The 19,575-nt window shown below is 35.1% G+C and overlaps 4 protein-coding genes across 6 annotated transcripts; 2 read left to right on the forward strand and 2 right to left on the reverse strand.

The window, feature by feature from the left end:
* Positions 1-485: 485 nt before the first annotated feature.
* Positions 486-2,255, forward strand: LOC105646247 (GDSL esterase/lipase At1g29670). The gene is made up of 5 exons (XM_012232063.4): positions 486-752; positions 829-962; positions 1,032-1,277; positions 1,371-1,614; positions 1,719-2,255. Exons 1-5 carry the CDS (start codon positions 518-520, stop codon positions 1,949-1,951), a joined length of 1,092 nt encoding a protein of 363 aa, XP_012087453.1. The 5' UTR covers positions 486-517; the 3' UTR covers positions 1,952-2,255.
* An 842-nt stretch (positions 2,256-3,097) lies between these two features.
* LOC105646144 (V-type proton ATPase catalytic subunit A) lies at positions 3,098-10,768 on the forward strand. Its single transcript, XM_012231933.4, has 20 exons — positions 3,098-3,377; positions 4,139-4,265; positions 5,065-5,120; positions 5,201-5,257; positions 5,432-5,543; positions 5,633-5,670; positions 5,786-5,887; positions 6,299-6,355; positions 6,463-6,534; positions 6,631-6,732; positions 6,834-6,896; positions 6,969-7,101; positions 7,609-7,715; positions 8,224-8,418; positions 8,613-8,699; positions 8,843-8,947; positions 9,370-9,467; positions 9,588-9,666; positions 10,141-10,229; positions 10,347-10,768. Exons 1-20 carry the CDS (start codon positions 3,300-3,302, stop codon positions 10,459-10,461), a joined length of 1,872 nt encoding a protein of 623 aa, XP_012087323.1. The 5' UTR covers positions 3,098-3,299; the 3' UTR covers positions 10,462-10,768.
* An 827-nt stretch (positions 10,769-11,595) lies between these two features.
* Positions 11,596-13,241, reverse strand: LOC105646145 (7-dehydrocholesterol reductase-like protein). 3 transcript variants are annotated; one of them, XM_012231936.4, is made up of 4 exons: positions 13,083-13,236; positions 12,936-12,965; positions 12,625-12,799; positions 11,596-12,160 (listed from the first exon to the last, which is right to left on the reverse strand). In XM_012231936.4, the coding sequence occupies exons 3-4, from the start codon at positions 12,776-12,778 to the stop codon at positions 11,898-11,900; spliced, it is 417 nt and encodes a 138-aa protein (XP_012087326.1). In that variant the 5' UTR covers positions 12,779-12,799; positions 12,936-12,965; positions 13,083-13,236; the 3' UTR covers positions 11,596-11,897. The 3 variants fall into 3 exon arrangements, with proteins under 3 accessions (XP_012087326.1, XP_012087325.1, XP_012087324.1); XM_012231935.4 differs by lacking the exon at positions 12,936-12,965 and having other exon boundaries at positions 13,083-13,241; XM_012231934.4 differs by having other exon boundaries at positions 12,625-12,965.
* Positions 13,242-13,637: 396 nt separating this feature from the next.
* DWF5 (Ergosterol biosynthesis ERG4/ERG24 family) lies at positions 13,638-19,177 on the reverse strand. The gene is made up of 13 exons (XM_012231937.4): positions 18,959-19,177; positions 17,931-18,153; positions 17,728-17,783; positions 17,177-17,279; positions 17,029-17,094; positions 16,751-16,864; positions 16,018-16,144; positions 15,418-15,518; positions 14,866-14,991; positions 14,701-14,765; positions 14,302-14,383; positions 14,124-14,206; positions 13,638-13,951 (listed from the first exon to the last, which is right to left on the reverse strand). The coding sequence occupies exons 1-13, from the start codon at positions 19,048-19,050 to the stop codon at positions 13,885-13,887; spliced, it is 1,305 nt and encodes a 434-aa protein (XP_012087327.1). The 5' UTR covers positions 19,051-19,177; the 3' UTR covers positions 13,638-13,884.
* Positions 19,178-19,575: the final 398 nt, after the last annotated feature.

The following is a 19,575-nucleotide window of genomic DNA, read 5'->3' on the forward strand; positions in this document are numbered from 1 at the left end:
ATATATTTTCACTGTAAAAAAATTTTATTACAATTCCCTCTCAAAATAAATTATTACAATTTATAAATAATTATATAATAAAATCTTATTGCAACTTATAAAAAATCTCAAAAATAAAATTATTTTTACCATATCCACTAAATCTACAACTATACTAAAGAATTTCAATTAAATATACTCGTCTAAATTTAGTTGAATATGCTTACTTAAATTCAATCTGTATAGGGTATAATAAATCAATTAAAATAAAAATTTCAAAAACATTGATATGCATGAAATGCTATTTTTCTAACTTTGTTACTCCCAAGTATATAAAACTTAAAATGTAAAAATATTAATTTGTGCAATGAAATATCTTTTGGTCAAAAAAAGCAAGAGACAATGCAATTGGATTGGGAAAAGAAAGGCAATCCAATTTCATAGGCAGCCTGCTCGGCTCGCCTTATATTAATTTTTTGCCTTATATTTCATCATATCAGTTCCGTTTTTTCTTTTTTCATCCAACAAAATTGAAACCATGTCGAAGTTTGCATTGTATGTTGTATTGGTGGCACTGCACTTGCCAATTTGGTTCTGTGATGGAGAACCGCAGGTTCCATGTTACTTCATTTTTGGAGCTTCCTATTACGATAATGGCAATAATAACCGTCTTTTATCAGCAGCTAAAGCCAATTTTTTGCCCTATGGAATTGATTATCCTCGAGGACCCACAGGAAGATTTACAAATGGTCGCACTACTGCTGATTTCTTAGGTCTCTCCTTTTTACTCTTACTTCTTTTTTGAAAAGAAAACTTAAAACATTATTAAAGAAAACTCCATTTTTGCAGCTGAATATCTTGGATTTGAAAATGACATTCCATCCTTTGCAAGTATTGGCATTAGGAACTCAAATGACATCCTCAAAGGTGTTAATTATGCCTCTGGTTCATCTGGGATTCTTGAAGAAACTGGAAAGCACGTTGTATGTATATAAATTATATAGCCATTGTTAGCTTGCTATTTTCTCCATTTAAAATGGTGCCACTTACAGGGAGATCGAACAGGCATGGATGGGCAGCTGAACAATCACCGGAGTATAATCTCACGTATTGCTGAAACATTAGGAGACAAGACGGCAGCCGAAAACCACCTTCACAAGTGCTTATATTCTGTTGCAATGGGCGATAATGACTATATCAACAACTACTTCAAGAAGTTATTATACGACACAAGCTCCAAATATTCTCCTGAGAAATATGCCCATCTTCTTCTTGAAAAATATAATCAGCAATTAGTGGTTCGTCCACCATACCTGCATGCTACTAATTATTATACAGATTAATTATATAAACTTAATTGCTTTTTGCTTTTTTCTTTCTGGGTTAATTAGTCTCTTTATAATGATGGGGCAAGAAAGATAGTAGTGTTCGGAATACCTCCGCTTGATTGTTCTCCGGCAGCTCTTTCGGAAGAATCAGGCAAAAGCAAATCTGGATGCGTGGGGGAAAGGACACATGCAATCAATCTATTCAACAGCGGCCTTAGAGAAATGGTTGAAGATATTAACAAAAACCTAACAGATTCGAAATTTGTGTTGGTGGACGTGTACGGGATATCTAGATCATCATTATCCAGTATATATACTCTCAAACACTAATAATCCACTTTTTTATTATTAATTTAATTTGACAACATTAAATTAATCTAATGTTGTTTAAAAAATTATATCCATGATCAGGTTTAAAGGTGACAGATGCACCGTGTTGTAAGGTGGAGACGAGTATCGGAATAAAGTTTCCGATGTGTATTCCCGGCAGTATTCCTTGTGCGAATAGGAATGATTACATGTGGTGGGATCAACTCCATCAGACAGAGGCTGCATATAAAATATTTGCCGATAGATCATACAAGAGCCAAGCTCCGACTGACGCTTTTCCTATGGACATCAGTCGACTTGTTCAAAATCCTTAATATCATTACCAATTTGCTTATTTTGTTAAAACTGTAGAGTTCTCTCAAGCATAAACTCACTTACTTGCAGGTGAAGGTGAAGATGAAGGCTATTTTTTTGTAACAGTAGCAGTGTTTTTCTTTCTTTCTTTCTTATTAACAATTAGGCTCTGGGAAAGAACATTTGTGTTCTTTTTCCATTTTTCCTTGTCGCAATTCATAGGGAATGAATATTGCTTTTTTGTAGGAAATTTCGTGGATGCTTCTGAATGTAAATTGTTCTTTCTATATATTGACACTGATGGATGTTCATGGCTTGGCTCAATTTCAATTTGCATATTAGTAGTAAACAAGTCTGAATATGGGTTAACACGTGACTCAGTGGCAAGTAAATTATTCGGTTTGTTGAAAAAAAAAAAAAAAAAAAGGCATCTCACTGTTGTATTATTATAGTAAACAATAAATGACAATAATGTGGAAACGACCAAAATGGGTACACTAAGACGTGCCACGTTATACTTGGACTTGCCTAGGGAAAAGCTAATAATAAATAAACAAATGCATAAATGAATCTTATAAATTGAAATTACAATTTCACTATATAACAACTCCAGTCAATTCATGTGTATTTTCATAATAAAACTTTTGCATAATTACTGCTTGAAACTGACATGGACAAATTAATTTTTATATAATTTTTGTAATTCATATTTTATATTTCTATTAAAAGCTCTTAAACATGCAAACGGGTGGATGTAATATAGTATTCACTCTTCAAATTAAAACAACTATATATTAAATTAAATATATTCAATAAGAGTCGAGAATGATTTTTATTGATGAAGTCAATTATAATTTTAGATGTCATTTAAATGTTGATTGATACTTAAATCATGTAAAATATTTCAATATATTTCAATAAATTGATCAAGCTTTAATCAATTTATTTAAATATAAGTAGCAAAATAATTACCTTGTCAATAAAAAAAAAACTAATTTTCCAAAACATATTTCCAAAGATGCACACAAAAGCCTATAAACCTGATGGACAACGTTGCAAAGTAGGGCAAGTGGCAGCATTTTGACGCGAGAGAGCTCAGCGTCACAGTACAACCGCCTGCACCAGATCACTCACTACCCAAACACTACAAATCCGTGTGTGTTCGTCCACTGGTACATAATTGTATCTTCAATCCTTCCCCATTAACAATCATAAATCATAATCTCTTTTCTCTTCTACCTCCTCTTATCTTTCTTTCTGGTCGTTAGCATCTGCGAATTGCTTGTTTTTACTGAAACCCTAGGTTTTTAATCGATCCCACTTATCGGATCATTCTCAGTTTCATAATCTCTCACATCTTCTGAGAAAATGCCGTCAGTGTACGGTGCACGATTGACAACATTTGAAGATTCTGAGAAAGAGAGCGAGTATGGTTACGTTCGTAAGGTGCTTCTTTTTCTTACAGTTTAATTCGAATCAATTAAGATCCATTCACTTCCTTCATTGTTTCATTTTCATTTTTCCTCATTTCCTACTCGAATTTTTGTACTAATTGGATCTAATTTCCGATTAATGATTGAATCTGATGTAATTCGATCGATTGAATTGTATATCGCTTTGCTCGAGGACAGCTGGATCGAATTTATCCGTTTTCAACAATGATTTCAAAGTTGAATTTGGAGTAACTGGATCTGCTCTGCGATCTCTTCTTTTAATTTTTGATCTGCTGTGTAATTAGTTATCAATAGTTTCTGTTAACGAATACTTCGTCAAAAATAACTGTGTAGATGTGACAAAAAATGAAATGATACATCGTCTTCTGAGCTGCTTATAGGTATTCAAGAGTAATTAATTATGATCATATATTACCGAGACTCGATCTGACAAAGTTTCATATTACTGCGGGTTAACTTTTACGCGATAAAATGACAATAACACATGAAAAATATTGGAGATCAGAATTGCTGTATGATTGCGTAACTGTTTTTGCTAATTCGATCAAGCTACCATCGGTCGTTCCAGCTGATCACTGGTTCTTGTTTTTGTACAATGTAAATCGCTCATAGTACTTTTCCCTTCCAACTTTACATCTTGATCATGTTTAATCTGGATCCCTCTCTGATAGTTTATTGCACTAAGACTACCAGGTTTCATGTATCTGTCTTATTTTTCTTATGTGTTCTTGCTAAAGCGATGTGGTTTGACAGGTATCTGGACCAGTTGTGGTCGCAGATGGCATGGCTGGTGCTGCTATGTATGAACTGGTCCGTGTTGGCCATGACAACCTAATAGGTGAAATCATTCGTCTGGAAGGAGATTCTGCCACAATTCAAGGTTCTTTACGACTTGATTCTTGGCAACTTTTTAACTTGAACTCCCTACTCCTTGCGCTATAATAATTGTTCTTAATGTTGGAATTTATGTTGGCTTAAGAATAACCTGATGAAGCATTGCAAGCCTGCCATCTCCATAGGTTCTTGTTGTCTTGTGCAATTGCATTGTTGGACTCTTGTCTGACAGTATAAATGAGTTGAGCTACCTGTGAGCTGCTCAGACTTGGCTTGATAAATATTCAAATTCAACTTGGTTTTGATTGAGTTGAACTCGAGGATGGCTCATGAGCGGAGCTGAGTTTGAGTGTTATAATAGTCAACTCAAGTGTTTAAATCTTATATATATATAATTTTAGATATATTTTATATTATATATATGAATTAAATGATAAGCTAGAACGAGTTTATTCTGAGTTCACTCAAGCTTCATATTAACTTAGATAAGTATTTATTTTTTTATTATAATTGAGCCTAATCAAGTTGACTTTAAACATTTCAAGCATTTCTTCGAGCCAAGCTTGAGCTTGAAAATTAAAACTTGATCGAGCTCGAGTCCAGTTTCGAGCCTCAAGTATCCTAGTCGAGTCAAGCCCGAGCTCAACATTGTATGGGCTTGACTCAACTCAATTAAACCCCCCTACTCTTGTCTAACAGACACTGATGCCTATCCTACCATCTTGAGACTTATTTTTGAGAAAAGAAGTAGGAGCTAGGAAATGAATATATTCTTTTCTTTTTGGTCTTCGATACAGAGATAAAAAGCAAGTTTTAACAGATATAAATTTTGCTTTTGATGTCAGTATATGAGGAAACAGCTGGTTTGACGGTGAATGACCCTGTTCTTCGGACACGCAAGGTAATTTAATTACCATGTCTTTCTCTCCACAGCATGGTCTATAAACTGTTTTTACTTATAAACTGCATGTTGACCTTCAGCCTCTGTCTGTGGAGTTGGGACCTGGGATATTGGGGAATATTTTTGATGGAATTCAGGTTTGTTAACACTTCTTGTGTCTTTGCTATTGATTTCTGGTTTAGTAACTAACCTTTTTTTGCTTCTGATTGATGGCTTTCTTATGTATCTTTTTATGTGTGAACATTGGATACTCAACTGCAATGCTAGGTTAAACATTCTCTGAACTTATTTTTCTGCTTTTATATAAATAGAGGCCTTTGAAAACCATTGCAAAAAGATCTGGTGATGTCTATATCCCTCGCGGTGTGTCTGTCCCAGCCCTTGACAAAGATACTCTCTGGGAATTTCAGCCCAAAAAAATAGGTAATACCTGGAATTACCGACATATGATGACACTTGTGCCTTGAATTTCTAATTTCTTATTCCCCTAATTCGATGTTTGATGGAAACAGGTGAGGGAGATCTTGTGACTGGTGGAGACTTGTATGCAGTAAGTTTATTACTGTTGATTCTTTAGTTTGCTGAAATTCCTTCTAAAAATAGTATGGTTGTAGTGTACATTGATTGAGTTTGATCTAATATTTTCTGTGGGTATTTTCCTGCAGACTGTCTTTGAAAACAGTCTAATGCAGCACCATGTTGCACTTCCCCCTGATGCTATGGGAAAAATCACTTACATTGCTCCTCCTGGTCAATATTCATTGAAGGTTTGCCTCTCTAGCTTCTTTTCCATGTTACGTTGATGATTTCTTCTAATTTTTCCTTGCAGTCCAGTTTATACTTGTAAAACATTTGGATTGCTCTTTCGTAGATGAGATTAAGTAAAGAGTTACAATCTTAGCTGCAAGGATTATTGGACATGCTGATGCCATACATTTGGCTAGTAAAATGCTGTAGAATGCCTGCTTATTTTTTATTGGACATTTTATTTAGTTTATCCATTAGACTTTTGAATGTTGTAGGCTTTGTGGCATGATTTTTCATTATTCATATACGGTTTTCATTTACGTTGATCAACTCCTGTACTTATTTGAGTGTGTGTATATGAGAAACTCGCATGTTGTGCTGTTTCATTGACCTTTCTAGTGGGTATCTTAGTGATTTCTTCTTCCTTTCAGGACACTGTTCTAGAGCTTGAGTTTCAGGGTGTGAAAAAGCAGTTCACTATGCTTCAGGTTTGTGATTTGTGTTTGTTTTTGTTGCCTTACTTTCAGACTTGACCATAAACTTACCTCTGAACTTTCAAATTTTACATTTTGGTGCATGCTTGTTCCATTTGCAGAGTTGGCCAGTACGTACACCAAGACCTGTTGCATCAAAGCTGGCTGCCGATACTCCTCTGCTCACTGGGCAGGTACTTACTATACATACTGAATGTAGTGGCTCTTTTTTGTTGCATTTTCAAAAAATTTTTAGAATGTGACCAGCTGACGACTTTGTTTCAAATCAGCGAGTTCTTGATGCACTTTTCCCCTCTGTTCTCGGTGGAACTTGTGCTATTCCTGGAGCATTTGGCTGTGGGAAAACTGTCATTAGTCAAGCTCTTTCAAAGGTGAAAATTTTCATTTCATGTTGTTGGCATGGTTTGATATTTATGGTGATGAATATGTTAAGAGATTGATTGATTTGATATGATTTTTTCTTTTTGCACAGTACTCCAATTCAGATACTGTTGTTTATGTTGGCTGTGGAGAAAGAGGAAATGAAATGGCTGAGGTTTGTGTTCTCAGTTTAGTCGATAGTACCACTTTATGATTTTGGAGATTCTTAATCTGATCATTTATTTAGGTGCTTATGGATTTTCCACAATTGACAATGACGTTACCTGATGGACGCGAAGAATCTGTCATGAAGCGTACAACTCTTGTGGCCAACACTTCGAATATGCCTGTGGCTGCTCGTGAGGCTTCAATTTATACTGGTAATCCTAATATTTTACTTTAAAGTTTGGCATGCATAACTACGTCTTTTGCTTGTTGTTTGTAGTTAGAGTATTTTCATATATCTTTTCTTTCTAACTTGAGAATGATTAGTTCAAGCATTGGATGCCAATAGTTTGATATAGCTTTATCCCTCTTGTTTCATACACAAATTTTTTTATCTTAGTCTAAAATCTAACTTGAATGCTACATCCTTTGTGATTATGCGAATTTTGGATGAACGCAATTGCCAGATCAGTGCAAGCTAATTTAAGAGTGCAGTGCTTAACTGGAGAAAGAACTTGATCTGAAATTACGATTATTTTTTTGTTGAGCTATAAGTTTCAAAGCAGTACTTAATGAATGTATGTGCATGTGCTTTTATTCACTTTCTGTATGTATATATTGCATTTAATTCATTTTGTGTGGCCATTTTTGCTTCTTGTGGATAGCTTTTTTTTTATTATTATTATTATTATTCAACTTATGGCTAAATGTATTACCCTCAGGAATCACAATTGCTGAGTACTTCAGAGACATGGGCTACAATGTCAGCATGATGGCGGATTCAACATCTCGTTGGGCAGAAGCATTGCGTGAAATTTCTGGGCGTCTGGTAAGATAATGACATATTGTTGTCATACACTGAAATATTTCTTGAACCTTTTTATTTATTCGTATAGATAAGATGCGTTATAATATGTGACATTGTTAGGTCTAGCTGGTACTTTCTATGGATTATTATACCTGAAACTGTCCAGTCAACTGCAAGTTCTGTAGACTTTTAAGCTGAATATAGTTAATAATAAATATGCCTCTACATCTTAGTTGCCAGAGATTGGATGATATCTGCATCCATTTATCTAATTATAATGATGAACTGGTACAGAACCAGTTGTAAATGAATTGTTGGTCCTGACCATGAAGGGTGGCATTGCTTCCATATTATTAATTTATTGTTTGCAAGTTGTGTTTAGGATTATATCTTCATATGTCAGATAATTATCATATAATTCGGGTATGCAAATTTTATATTTTGGTATTATCCTTATTATATGGATGAATTTAGCCAAGATATAAAATATGACCAATTCTAATTGCTTGTGACTAATTTTCTCTTGCAGGCAGAAATGCCTGCAGATAGTGGATATCCTGCTTATTTGGCAGCACGTTTAGCTTCATTTTATGAACGTGCTGGCAAAGTGAAATGTCTTGGATCACCAGAACGTAATGGTAGCGTCACGATTGTTGGTGCTGTTTCCCCTCCTGGTGGAGATTTTTCAGATCCTGTTACATCTGCTACACTCAGCATTGTCCAGGTGAACATACAATCTATATCATGTAATCAAGGTGCCAATGGTTATGTGCAAAGTGCCATTGCAAATTATGGTGCATTGCTCCTTTCCTCAAAGTACCTGGATGCAATTAATGTATTATCCTTCATGTGCAGAACCGCTTGAGCACTTCTTTATCTGTTGAAGATAATGAAATTGCCTATCTGTATCTTTTGCAGGTCTTCTGGGGTTTGGACAAGAAACTTGCCCAGAGGAAACATTTTCCTTCTGTAAACTGGCTTATTTCCTACTCAAAGTACTCAACGGTATGCTTGAAATTTCTTTACCAATCTTGTGTTTGAAGCTCTGTGGCTTCTTATTCTGACAATTTATGGTTCCAGGAATTTCCTTTGTTGCACTCTATATTGTATGCTTCCATAATTATTTATTGGTTCTCTTCTGTTGCCAGGCATTGGAGTCTTTCTATGATCAATTTGATCCAGATTTTATCAACATCAGGACAAAGGCCCGGGAAGTGCTACAAAGAGAGGATGACTTGAATGAAATTGTCCAAGTAGGTTGCCTATTGCAAAATTTCTTTTACTCTGGATTCTCGAAGCCCCAAAATGAGTTAAATATATGATTGGGCAAATGTTGAGGACATGGTACAAATTGAGATTTTATAAGCAATGTGGCATGATTTGCTATTAGTATGATCAGTTTTTGTCAGAACTAAAGATGTATTAGGTTGCTGCTTGTCCTCCTGCCTTTCTAAATTAGAGGATGGGAAGAATTTACTTCTGGACCACAGCATTTGGTAGAATTTTTAGGGCTTGTCCGATATTTGGGCTCTTTGATACCCCATTTCTCACACTTTGCACCTCTGTTTTTTGTTCTTTATCTTACACACGTCGTACAGTTAATTTGCATGTGAAGCATAATTAGTTTCTTAAATCTGCTTATCATTGATTGCCCATGACTATTTGGGTGATGCAGCTTGTGGGAAAGGATGCTTTAGCCGAAGGAGATAAGATTACACTAGAGACCGCAAAGCTTTTGAGGGAAGACTATCTTGCTCAGAATGCCTTTACTCCGTAAGTTTCAGCTTTCACCGTTTATCTTTCCACAAAATTTATCTGAATGATTTCTTTCACTTTAGTTTATGACTTAGTAATGCTCATCTCTGTAATATATATTTTCAATGGCTGCAACAGATATGATAAGTTCTGTCCTTTCTACAAGTCTGTTTGGATGATGCGCAACATAATTCATTTTTACAATTTGGCTAATCAGGTATATCATCTTCTCCCATCCTCCCCGTGTCTCTGCAAGGAACAAGAAAAACTGTATGATATTTGCTGGTCTGATATTTTTCCACTGTAGGCAAAAAACATAATTCTTATCCTGATATGTTACTCTTCTTTCTTTATTCTTCTTCCTTTTCCCTTTCTGTTCTTTCTTTAAGCCACTGCGGGATAAATGAGGTTAAGCAAGCAAAAGTGCCTTGAACTTCTCAAATAGTGCTTTCTGTATTTACGTCACCATTTCTCTTGCTTTCCCAGTTTTTGATTTTACCCATATGGTGATCTCAGCTGTGGTTATCTGGTGTTTTCTTCAAAAGAGGAAGAGCTAGATCCTTGTTTTGCGTTATTTTTTGCACATAGAAAGCTTTTAAATCTTTATAGGGTTAAAGAAAGAAGCATAAATTTACCTGAACAACAATCTAATGGTGATAAGCACTGTACTGAACTGTTTTGATACTTGTAGGCTGTGGAGAGAGCAGCAGGTATGGATGGCCAGAAGATAACATACAGTCTCATAAAGCATCGGTTGGGAGATCTCTTCTACCGTTTAGTGTAAGTAGAATGATGTTGCTAGGAAGCATATCCTTCATAAAGATGGAGGAAATTGCAAAACTAATTCAACAATGTTTGAGAGTTATATTTAGAGATATTTGTCTATCATTATCACAGGTCTCAGAAATTTGAGGATCCAGCAGAGGGAGAAGCAGCCCTGGTGGCAAAATTCAGCAAGTTGCATGATGATCTAACTGCAGGTTTCCGTGCTCTGGAGGATGAGACTCGATGAATTCCCAGAGTTTCAAATTTTGGTTTTTCACAAATCGTACGGTTTCTCTATTTGTTTCATTCTATGGAGACTCAGTGTTGGTAGGGTCCATGTTGGTGGTGCTTTGTTTGGCCATAATTTTAGTTGGGTTGTGATAGTTACAATGTACTATTGGCAGTCATTTCATTTTCAGTTCTATCGAGCAGCAGGGGGACCAAAACTGTTCCATTTGTATTTATGCAATAAGTTGTGTATTCCGCTGGTGGCAGTATGTATGATTTAATTTATTATTATTATTATTTAAATATTTGGAATTTCTTCCGCTGAAGGCTAAGCGCTTGCGCAATTTATAGTATGGATGGTGTTCTTCATGCTTCAACTTTTCTTTTGAATTAAGCGAGTTGGCTTTAAAATAGCCTGCCTTTTCAATTGAAGTCACCAATCAATGGACGACAAGTAGCTGTTTATCCTGTTTAGTTGCAATGTTTTCATTCGTCTCTGACTTAATGTTTGTACTATTATTCACTCTTTTAAGTCCAATGGCTTTACTATAGAAATCTATTCAACACAGTATGAGATCAATCTTGAGCGCATTACAGCATTCTTATAGTAACCTTGTGATTAATTCGTTTCTCAGTGCTGTTTATCATTCTCACCTCTTCTAAGCTTCGCTTAAACCATTTTTCAGGCCCATGTATACAATGTACTCGTTCAGAGTATAGCCTTCGGTCTATGGACCACTTATCTAAGAGGATGCGGTGCATTAGTTTTCCTGCTTTCCACTGAATTAAAGAGATTTCAAGAATATCACAACTGGGATTCTCCAAATATAAGGAGCTAATGTAAATCATAATTTTAAGCACAAGTAAATTCAAGAGTAACTGTTATGGTCCCAAAGTTATGGGTATCTTAGGAGTTTTCTTCCTTCTATCAATGGTGACAGACTTAGAGATAATCTGCAATCTCCTAGAACTCATTAAAGAGAGAACTCTACAATCTCTGAGTTTTAGGGACTCAAAACCTTTTTCTAAATTCTGCTTTCATTTTACTGTTATCACAGCCTTTTAAACAACTAATTGCAAAGCTAAAACTACTCACCACCCATTACAATGAATAACCTGCTTAACCACCTCACTAATACCCACTGACAAAAACTGATAATAAAACAGAATAACTAAATAAAACTATCTTAAATACAGCAGTAAAAATACCCTAAATATAGTAGCTCCATAACAGTAACTAAAGCATACCATGTGCAATTCAACAGACAAAAAAAAAAAAAAAAAAAAAAAAAAACATAAAGATCAGAGGATCAGTATCAACATGAGGCAAGAAATATGCTGCATAACATAATTAAGAATTTTCAGATTCAGCTGACGAAAATGTAAACAACTGTCCTTGCTCTTTCTTGAGCTGTTAGAGGATATATGTAGTAGCAAAGATAGGCAGTGGACCTTTCAGCCAGGGCCAACTTTAGGAATGTCATAATGTTCACTCATGTTCGCCAAGTATTGATTGAAATCTTGAATCCTATCACGATGCGATTTATTAGCTTCTTTGGCCATCCTATGGACATCAATTTGCCCTCTCTGCTCCATGTATCGTCTCTCTGCAGGTGTGAGATGATCCTCATAATGAACAGCCTTCCCTTCCTTGCTCAATTTGCCACTGTCATCCATAACATCGTCGCTCGCGATAGATAATTCTTCTGTGTTTTTGTCTGCATCATATAATAAAATGGATGATGATTCTGAAGTTAACAACTTTATATGACACTAAATGCAATATGGGAAGTTGATGTAAAGATAGCAGCAACATATATGGTTCAAAGTTGAAAAAATAATATAACTCATCTATTAACACAGAAGCATTGAAAATAACAAAGAGAGACAATAACCATCCACGCTAGATGAATTTCATATCACACATTCACTAAATCATCTTTCCCATATTCTTTTTTCACGTCAAGCTCAAAAGGAAGGCATCTTATGTCAGTGGTTTGTTTCCCTGATATTTGAACACTAACTAGCATGATACAAGAAAATATTTCATAAGCAGAACCTTTGCCCCAATAATCATAGTGGTTAAAGCGAAGAGAAAATGATTAAGACATTGAATAAAAAAGAAAAATAATAAGAACCAAACCAGATTAAAGTCAAGAAAAAAAGAATGGCATCATTAAACCTGCTGAAAGCTCATTATCCGTGAGCTGAGAAACTTGATCATGATCATGTTGTTTTTTATGTTTCTTTTTCTTCTTCATCCCACCAGCCTTCACATTCAAGGCTTTACCCTTGAGTTTCAGCTTCCCACCAACAACATTCTCATAACCTGACATCTTGTCCAATCAACAAGGACACTACCACGAAGGAAAAAGAATTGTCAAATAAAGGAAATTTCTCCTGAGAAACTTCTTCATGTCATACTATAATTCCTTAGCAATCCAATCAATATTTCTAATTTCATAACTTCCTTCTTGAATATTCGATCTTTACCCTAAAATCACAACGAACTGCTACCGAAAACTACAAATGCAACAAGAGCCATAGTATCAATTAATTACCGTGGGAAGAGCAAGAAAGAGATTTATTTTAGAGCAAAGAAAGATACATGCATTAAAACCGTCAGAAGTCGCGCCATACCTGGAACAGCAAATCAAAGAAGGAAATTCCGGAGGCTAATTGATCTTCTGGTTCTGCTAATGAGCAAAGAAAATCAAATTCAGCGAGATCGTGACCTAATATGGATATTAGGTACCCACCACCCGATATGTTGCGAACCCGTGTGCAGGGCCCAACCAAAAATAATTAAATAAATATATATATAAGATTTGTATTATTCCCATTTATTCATTTATTTTTTTAAAAAAAAAAAATCTCCAATTCTTAATATTATTATTTTCATTAAAATAAATAAATAATCTTAACAAATTACCGATAGGATAGGAACACGACCTGTCGTTCGATGACAACGACGGAAACATCGAAAACACAGTTCATTTTGTTCCAAGCATCCGCCACAAGGACAGAGTTGAAATTTTTACGTCTTTACGTTGGATTTGCAATCCAAATAATTTTCAATATCAATTGGGAATTTGATTGTAGTTGTTTGGTTACCTGATCCTCATATTCAGTTGATTCTACTGTAACCAAACGAACTTGATACCAATTTTAAACACATCATCTGTTGTCCGTTGATGCTCCTCAACCCACTTCCACATTATATTTCTGAAATTCAGTTTCAGTTGGCATTTACATACAACAATTAATTTCAAAAAAGAAAATGTAAGAGACCACCAAACCCATTATAACACATTCATTGTACATTATACAGCTAAAATCTTTAAATGTCAAAACTTCGCTAAAATTACAAATGGGAACGGCATTATTACACAGCATCCTTTCCTTGGTCAGCCATCAGGTATACTGCCAGACAGATAGATTCTCAGTAGATTCCAGGAATGATTCGATACGGTACCTTCTCGCAATACAACTTCCAGTACTTCCCATACCTGCCAGTACAATACTCTCATCAATTTCACTTTATTTTCTTTACAAACAAACCTCAATACACAATCCAATTATGACTCATTAGTTAGGTTTCAGATACAAGACGCAAAATTCTTCAAAACTTGTATTGAAAAAGAAGCTGCATTCTAGATTACAGATGAAGTTAATGCTTACTTGGCCCGACATCTATCGTCATCCCTCTTAGCTCGGTCAAAAAGAAGGATGGTAAGAAATATCACATAGAAGTAGGGTAGAAACTGCAAAACAAAAGCTCAAGGAATTGGAGATTCGAACAACATTTCACTCCCAAGTTATAACTATAGGAAATTGTTCCTAAAATACAAATTCTTACATGATTAAAAAGAGCTGGAACGGTCCAGAAAAAAGCTGCTAATATTTCAGGTACATAATGGAAATGACGAGATAACCCCCACCTGCAAGTATACATAATAAAAGGTAAAATTAATTGCTATCAGACTGTCAAACCCAGCTTAAATATTATACGTAGTATTAGAATGGATCAAATCATGTCAACCAAAGACGCCAACAATGTTCAGGTATCTTGATGGGTACAGCACACTCAAACGTTTTTGAACTTCATAAGATTTAAGAGTCCACACAATTGAGAAAGCCAAAACTTGCCTAGCTTCGCCGTCCACCAACTGATCCAATCAACCACTCCACTCCTACCTTCCCCCTCCCGAAAGAAATAGATAAATAAGTAAATAAAAGAACATATTATTCCACTAACCATCCTGAGGTTAGAAGAAGGCTGTTCTTTGTTTCCCCAGACGATGTAGTGTATGAAGCAACAATCTGTAAAGGGTATCAGATCAGGTAAGCTTTCATTTCATGGGAAAAATAATGATCAATGCCTAAAAAGAATAATGCTACACAAGGGTATGAGACCAATCACCTTTGATGGAGCCTTTCCCCAAACCAAGCATTTGCCATTTGTTCTGCGAAATTCTTGCCTTTGCCTGTCGCAATCATAGTTGATATATATGCAGAGAATGCCTGCCACTAATATATAAAGTGCCAGCTGGAAAAAATATGATGAAGGTCAGAAACAAGTATGTTCAATGAATTACAGAGCTTAAGAATACATCTTCAAGAATGCAAAAACCAAGTGCCTCGCTCATACAACTGGATCTGAATCTTGCCCATGGATGGATAGCATTTTGATAGGTGGTTTTCTTTTGTGTTTGAAGCCAAAAACCCAAACTTGCAGCGCTAGCATTTTTTCACCAAGAAATGATACTCACCAGAACTTTGACAACAAAAATTATCAATATTCCGATTCAGCCAAAATTCATCCATTTACCATATTCAACCTATGGCAATATTAAAATATTCGATTTTGCATTAAGTTTTTATCCTAGTTAGTACCTTAAAATGTATCAGGAGAGGATGCTGATAAAACACCTCATAAATGGAAGCCCAATAAATGAAAAGAGAACACCTCTACCTGAGTTCCAAGGTTCACAGGATGGTTGACTAAGTACATGCCAGGAGAAGTATACAAAGATGGAACCCATACCAAGCATCCCCAGCAAATATAAAATCCGGCTGCCAATCCAAAACATGAATAAATTAAAATAAAACATAGAGCAATTAAGCAGGAGTGACAATAAAATTGAGAAAAGACACTGCAACAAATGGAATGCCTTGCAAGAAAAATGAAGCAAGATGTTGTGGTAACTATGGTAAGCAGTGAGGATAGATTAATTGAAGTTAAACAACTTTATTGGCAATTGACATATCCATGGGAAACTTTGGAAGTTTACAAGAAACTGAAACTTCAATGTAGTTTGGGAAGGTATTTTAGAAATTAGAACCAAATCAAGTGTGTTAATTATTTAAACAAATGCACAATAGAGGTGACCATGATGCAATGTCGCACACCAAATTCCATTTCCATTTCCTACAGAAGAAAATCCTTAAACATTCAGCTACGTAATATCTGCTTGTCATTTAGATTGTACTGATGCTTCCCAATTGACACTCCAACAGACAAATAGAAACATAAAAAATGAGGTAAGCAAATAGTAGGCGAAAATGGGTGAACCTCGATCATGTGCAATGTCCATTGTGTTCCAGTATCCAGCTTCCCACCAAAAAAACTTTGTAACATACACTAACATCAATATTGTATTTACAAGCATGGAATCAGCTACTTTTCCATTCTGCTCATACTGAAATATACAGAAAACTAAATGTTAAAAACAATTTACATTAATATATTATGTGTCTTACTAAGTCAAGTAACCAAAACAATATCCCCATGCACACTGGGGAGCATTATTCCATAAACGAATTTCATCTCATAGCAGCATGTCTTCAAGCGGAAACTTTAAGAAAAAATGACATAGAAGAAGAAATTCACCCTCCCACTACTATATTCAGTATGAAACGAGGGCAAGTAGTTTTCGATGAATTAAATTCTTCATGGATTAACAACTGCAACTGCGAACTTCAACTTGTAATTGAGGAATGAACAGGTAACTAAGAGATTGTATCTTGCTTGTTTGCTTGGCCAATCAGGCATTTGAAGTTGTTGGAGGTTTATAAGGAATTTCAATAGAAAAGGATATCAGATCCAATGCATAAAAGAAATGTAATGTTAATCCAAGATTATCTTTATCATTGACTTGGATACATGAAGAGGAATGTTTAAATACCAAAACATCCCTCCAGCACCTTGTTACTGAAGGATGTGATGGACTGTCACTCACAATATATAACAAACATCAAACTTAAAGGACAAGTAATTCACAACAATAAACATATAAAAAATTAACCTGTTTAATGCAGTAGGTCAATGCTAGTACTGCCCAACCCATCATCCCGAATCTGCAGTTTGTGAAAACTTTGATGTCAAAGTTCTTTCCTATTCGAGGATACAGCTCCATGCCCTGCAACAACACAGAGATGTTACACAAAAGAGCGGCCTAGAGACCCTAGACATCAATTACTGGCAAAAATGGCATTGGACAGAACATTTTATAAAATGTTGACTTGACTACATCTAAAAATAAACAGATAATGCAATGAACATATCATGGAGACCTGAACTCACCCAATAGAAGTCCATTATTATGTTACCGCATGAACCAGAATCATTAGAGGATGGCGCCAAATGACCCTTAAGACACAAAACATTTGCATAAGAGATTAAAGTAATATTATGAAAACTGTGAATGAGTTGTCTACTCGGAGTTTCCTACTTTTATGTACAAGAAAACACAGAAGAAGAAGCTTCCAAAGATGAGAGCTGAAAATATTTCTCCCAGATGATCATAAATGATCGAGGGGTTGAATATCCCAAACCTGCAGAATAACACACACACAAAAAAAAGTATTAATTTCACTTAAAAAGCACAAGTGGAATAATGATAATATTCTGTCGAAATAGTCGCTCAAATTAATCATATGTCAATAGGGCGTTGCTAGGTGATGTTCAGAATATAGATGATGGCTTAATAGTTATTAAGACACTTCATTCAAAAACATCATGAAGGCAGAAGCATATTGCATATTAGTCTTTCTCAAGCCCTTAATACCTCTAGTGAACCAATTAAATAAAATCTGGCAACCCACAGATGATATGCAATACCAAAAATTAGCAGCAAACGCTTAACTTTTACTTTGCAAAAGTCAAAAGTACTATAAAAGCTAATGACTATAATTTGTTACAATCCTTCTTAACATTTACAGTGTTTAAACACAATGACCATAATTAAATTTGGCAGCGTAAATACAAAGAAAAAGTTCTCACCACCAAAGGCTCAGATAGGTAACTAAAGTTACTATATATGCTGCCACACCATTTGCCTGCAACAATCATAAAGCATATGCTTAGGGCTTGAAACACATGTTAAGTGTGGACAACATGAATAAATTGATTAAATTTTCCTTCCAACCTTTGCCAGTTACAATCAAATGACAGAACAAAACTATGCATTTTTATGTAAAGTTAACCTTGTAAATTGGTCGATTCCCTTGAGGAGAAATTGGACCCTCAACCCTTTTTCCAGGTAAAAGAAGCTGAAGTGCAGCCTCAAATGCTGCATAACAAGCAATTATTTTCCATGCTGTCGCGGTGGGTCTTGGCCATATGTTTATGAATCCCTGAAACCCATTTTGCTTCAGAAAACTCCAAGTTTGGCAAACTGAGCCATCAGCATGCACCATTGTGTACCATCTGCAACAGCAAAATAAATAAATTTTTAAGTTTGATGTCCACTTCAAATAATTGCACAAATTGCACATGAATAAACATAAATTTCATCACCAAGCTACAAATAGTTTAAGTCTCCTGCAAATACACAAGCACGTAAGTCAACCATTCGGGTGCCTACAGCACTGCCAATAGCAGGTGGTGTTCGTACTCCTTCAATGCTAGCTTAGACGCAGACAGAGCAATGTTTCCAATAATATTGACCTCAACTCTTTTCCAAATCAGCAACTTCACTCATGTGTCTCCGGGATTAACCAGCAAAGAATCCGTCCAGTATCAAATTTGCTTCAAGATTTCTTACAAAGATAATATATTTCAGGGGAAAGAAAAGCAATTTCAGTAGATGCTACTACGAGATAATGTATTTTCCATGAATATTATTTTACTACGGCTTCATCTACTTCACTACAAAAGCATCCTAAATATATTGATGCGCATAGACAGAGGAACAAAGGGAGTTCCAATTCCTGAGTAATAAAGAAAAAGCGAGAACTCTGAAACACGTGTTAGCCTCAAGATTTATTAAGATCTAAAGGACAAAACAAATAACAAATGATCTTAGCGTACGATAATCACACTAATAGGCGCTAATCTCGGGGGTTCTTTAAGATCTGAACACCCATATAAAATTTGACATAAACGATAATTTCATTCAGCAACTGTTAATCCATGTTTGCGAAGGCCAAGCAAGCACTTCGCCTACAAAAGGAGAAAATCTTGAAATAGATATTGAAATGAGATTTAAGCGAGCGAGAATGAGAGCTCTTACAGCAAAATAACAAAGGGAGGGCAGAGAGTCAGAAGTGAAAGCATTGAAACATAAGTGACCAACGGTGAATGCACAGTCTTCGTTTCTGCCATTATCTCTTCCTCTTGCTTTACCGGAGCTCTGATTATGCAGCAGTCTCTGAACTTAGCTCTTACTTCTCCTTGGAAGGAGACTTTGCTGATTTTGCTTTCTATATTTGCTTGACTTGATTAAAACAAATAGTAAAAGTCTAAAATATGTTTTCTTTTCTTTTATTTTGCCAATAAAAATCTTGGTCCCTTTTATTAGGCGTGCCAATTTTTTTTTTAATTATACTTATTCCATTTCTTTTTTTTTTTTTTTCTGTTTTGCAACTATTATCATTTACCCTCTACTTAAAATATATAAATTCTACGAAAGTATTTATAATCTAAAGGTAAGAAAAAAAAAATTTATAAAATTTACATATATAAATTTGAATAAAAACAAACTAAATTCTATTTATCTTCTTAATTTTCTAAAATTATTATGTCCATAATATTTTTAAAAATAAAAATAATAAATTTTAAATTTATTCATTTATACTAAACCGAATGTTAATCAAATGTTCAATTTAAAGAAAATGTGACATGACAAAT

Source organism: Jatropha curcas, chromosome 10 (genome assembly GCF_041381405.1).
Source record: "Jatropha curcas cultivar XTBG-Jc1 chromosome 10, XTBG_Jcur_1.0, whole genome shotgun sequence".
NCBI lineage: Eukaryota > Viridiplantae > Streptophyta > Magnoliopsida > Malpighiales > Euphorbiaceae > Jatropha > Jatropha curcas.

Excerpts from the sequence above, each read along its gene's own strand:
- LOC105646247 (XM_012232063.4), top strand. The coding sequence starts at position 518 with ATGTCGAAGTTTGCATTGTATGTTGTATTGGTGGCACTGCACTTGCCA. Across the intron at positions 1,278-1,370 it reads AATATAATCAGCAATTAGTG|TCTCTTTATAATGATGGGGC; the intron begins GTTCGTCCACCA and ends TGGGTTAATTAG. Across the intron at positions 1,615-1,718 it reads ATCTAGATCATCATTATCCA|GTTTAAAGGTGACAGATGCA; the intron begins GTATATATACTC and ends ATCCATGATCAG.
- LOC105646144 (XM_012231933.4), top strand. The coding sequence starts at position 3,300 with ATGCCGTCAGTGTACGGTGCACGATTGACAACATTTGAAGATTCTGAG. Across the intron at positions 6,733-6,833 it reads TTAGTCAAGCTCTTTCAAAG|TACTCCAATTCAGATACTGT; the intron begins GTGAAAATTTTC and ends CTTTTTGCACAG. Across the intron at positions 9,468-9,587 it reads GCTCAGAATGCCTTTACTCC|ATATGATAAGTTCTGTCCTT; the intron begins GTAAGTTTCAGC and ends TGGCTGCAACAG.
- LOC105646145 (XM_012231935.4), bottom strand. The coding sequence starts at position 12,778 with ATGTCAGGTTATGAGAATGTTGTTGGTGGGAAGCTGAAACTCAAGGGT. Across the intron at positions 12,161-12,624 it reads GGATAATGAGCTTTCAGCAG|ACAAAAACACAGAAGAATTA; the intron begins GTTTAATGATGC and ends TATATGATGCAG.
- DWF5 (XM_012231937.4), bottom strand. The coding sequence starts at position 19,050 with ATGGCAGAAACGAAGACTGTGCATTCACCGTTGGTCACTTATGTTTCA. Across the intron at positions 17,784-17,930 it reads GGAATCGACCAATTTACAAG|GCAAATGGTGTGGCAGCATA; the intron begins GTTAACTTTACA and ends TGATTGTTGCAG. Across the intron at positions 14,992-15,417 it reads CTGTGAACCTTGGAACTCAG|CTGGCACTTTATATATTAGT; the intron begins GTAGAGGTGTTC and ends TATTTTTTCCAG.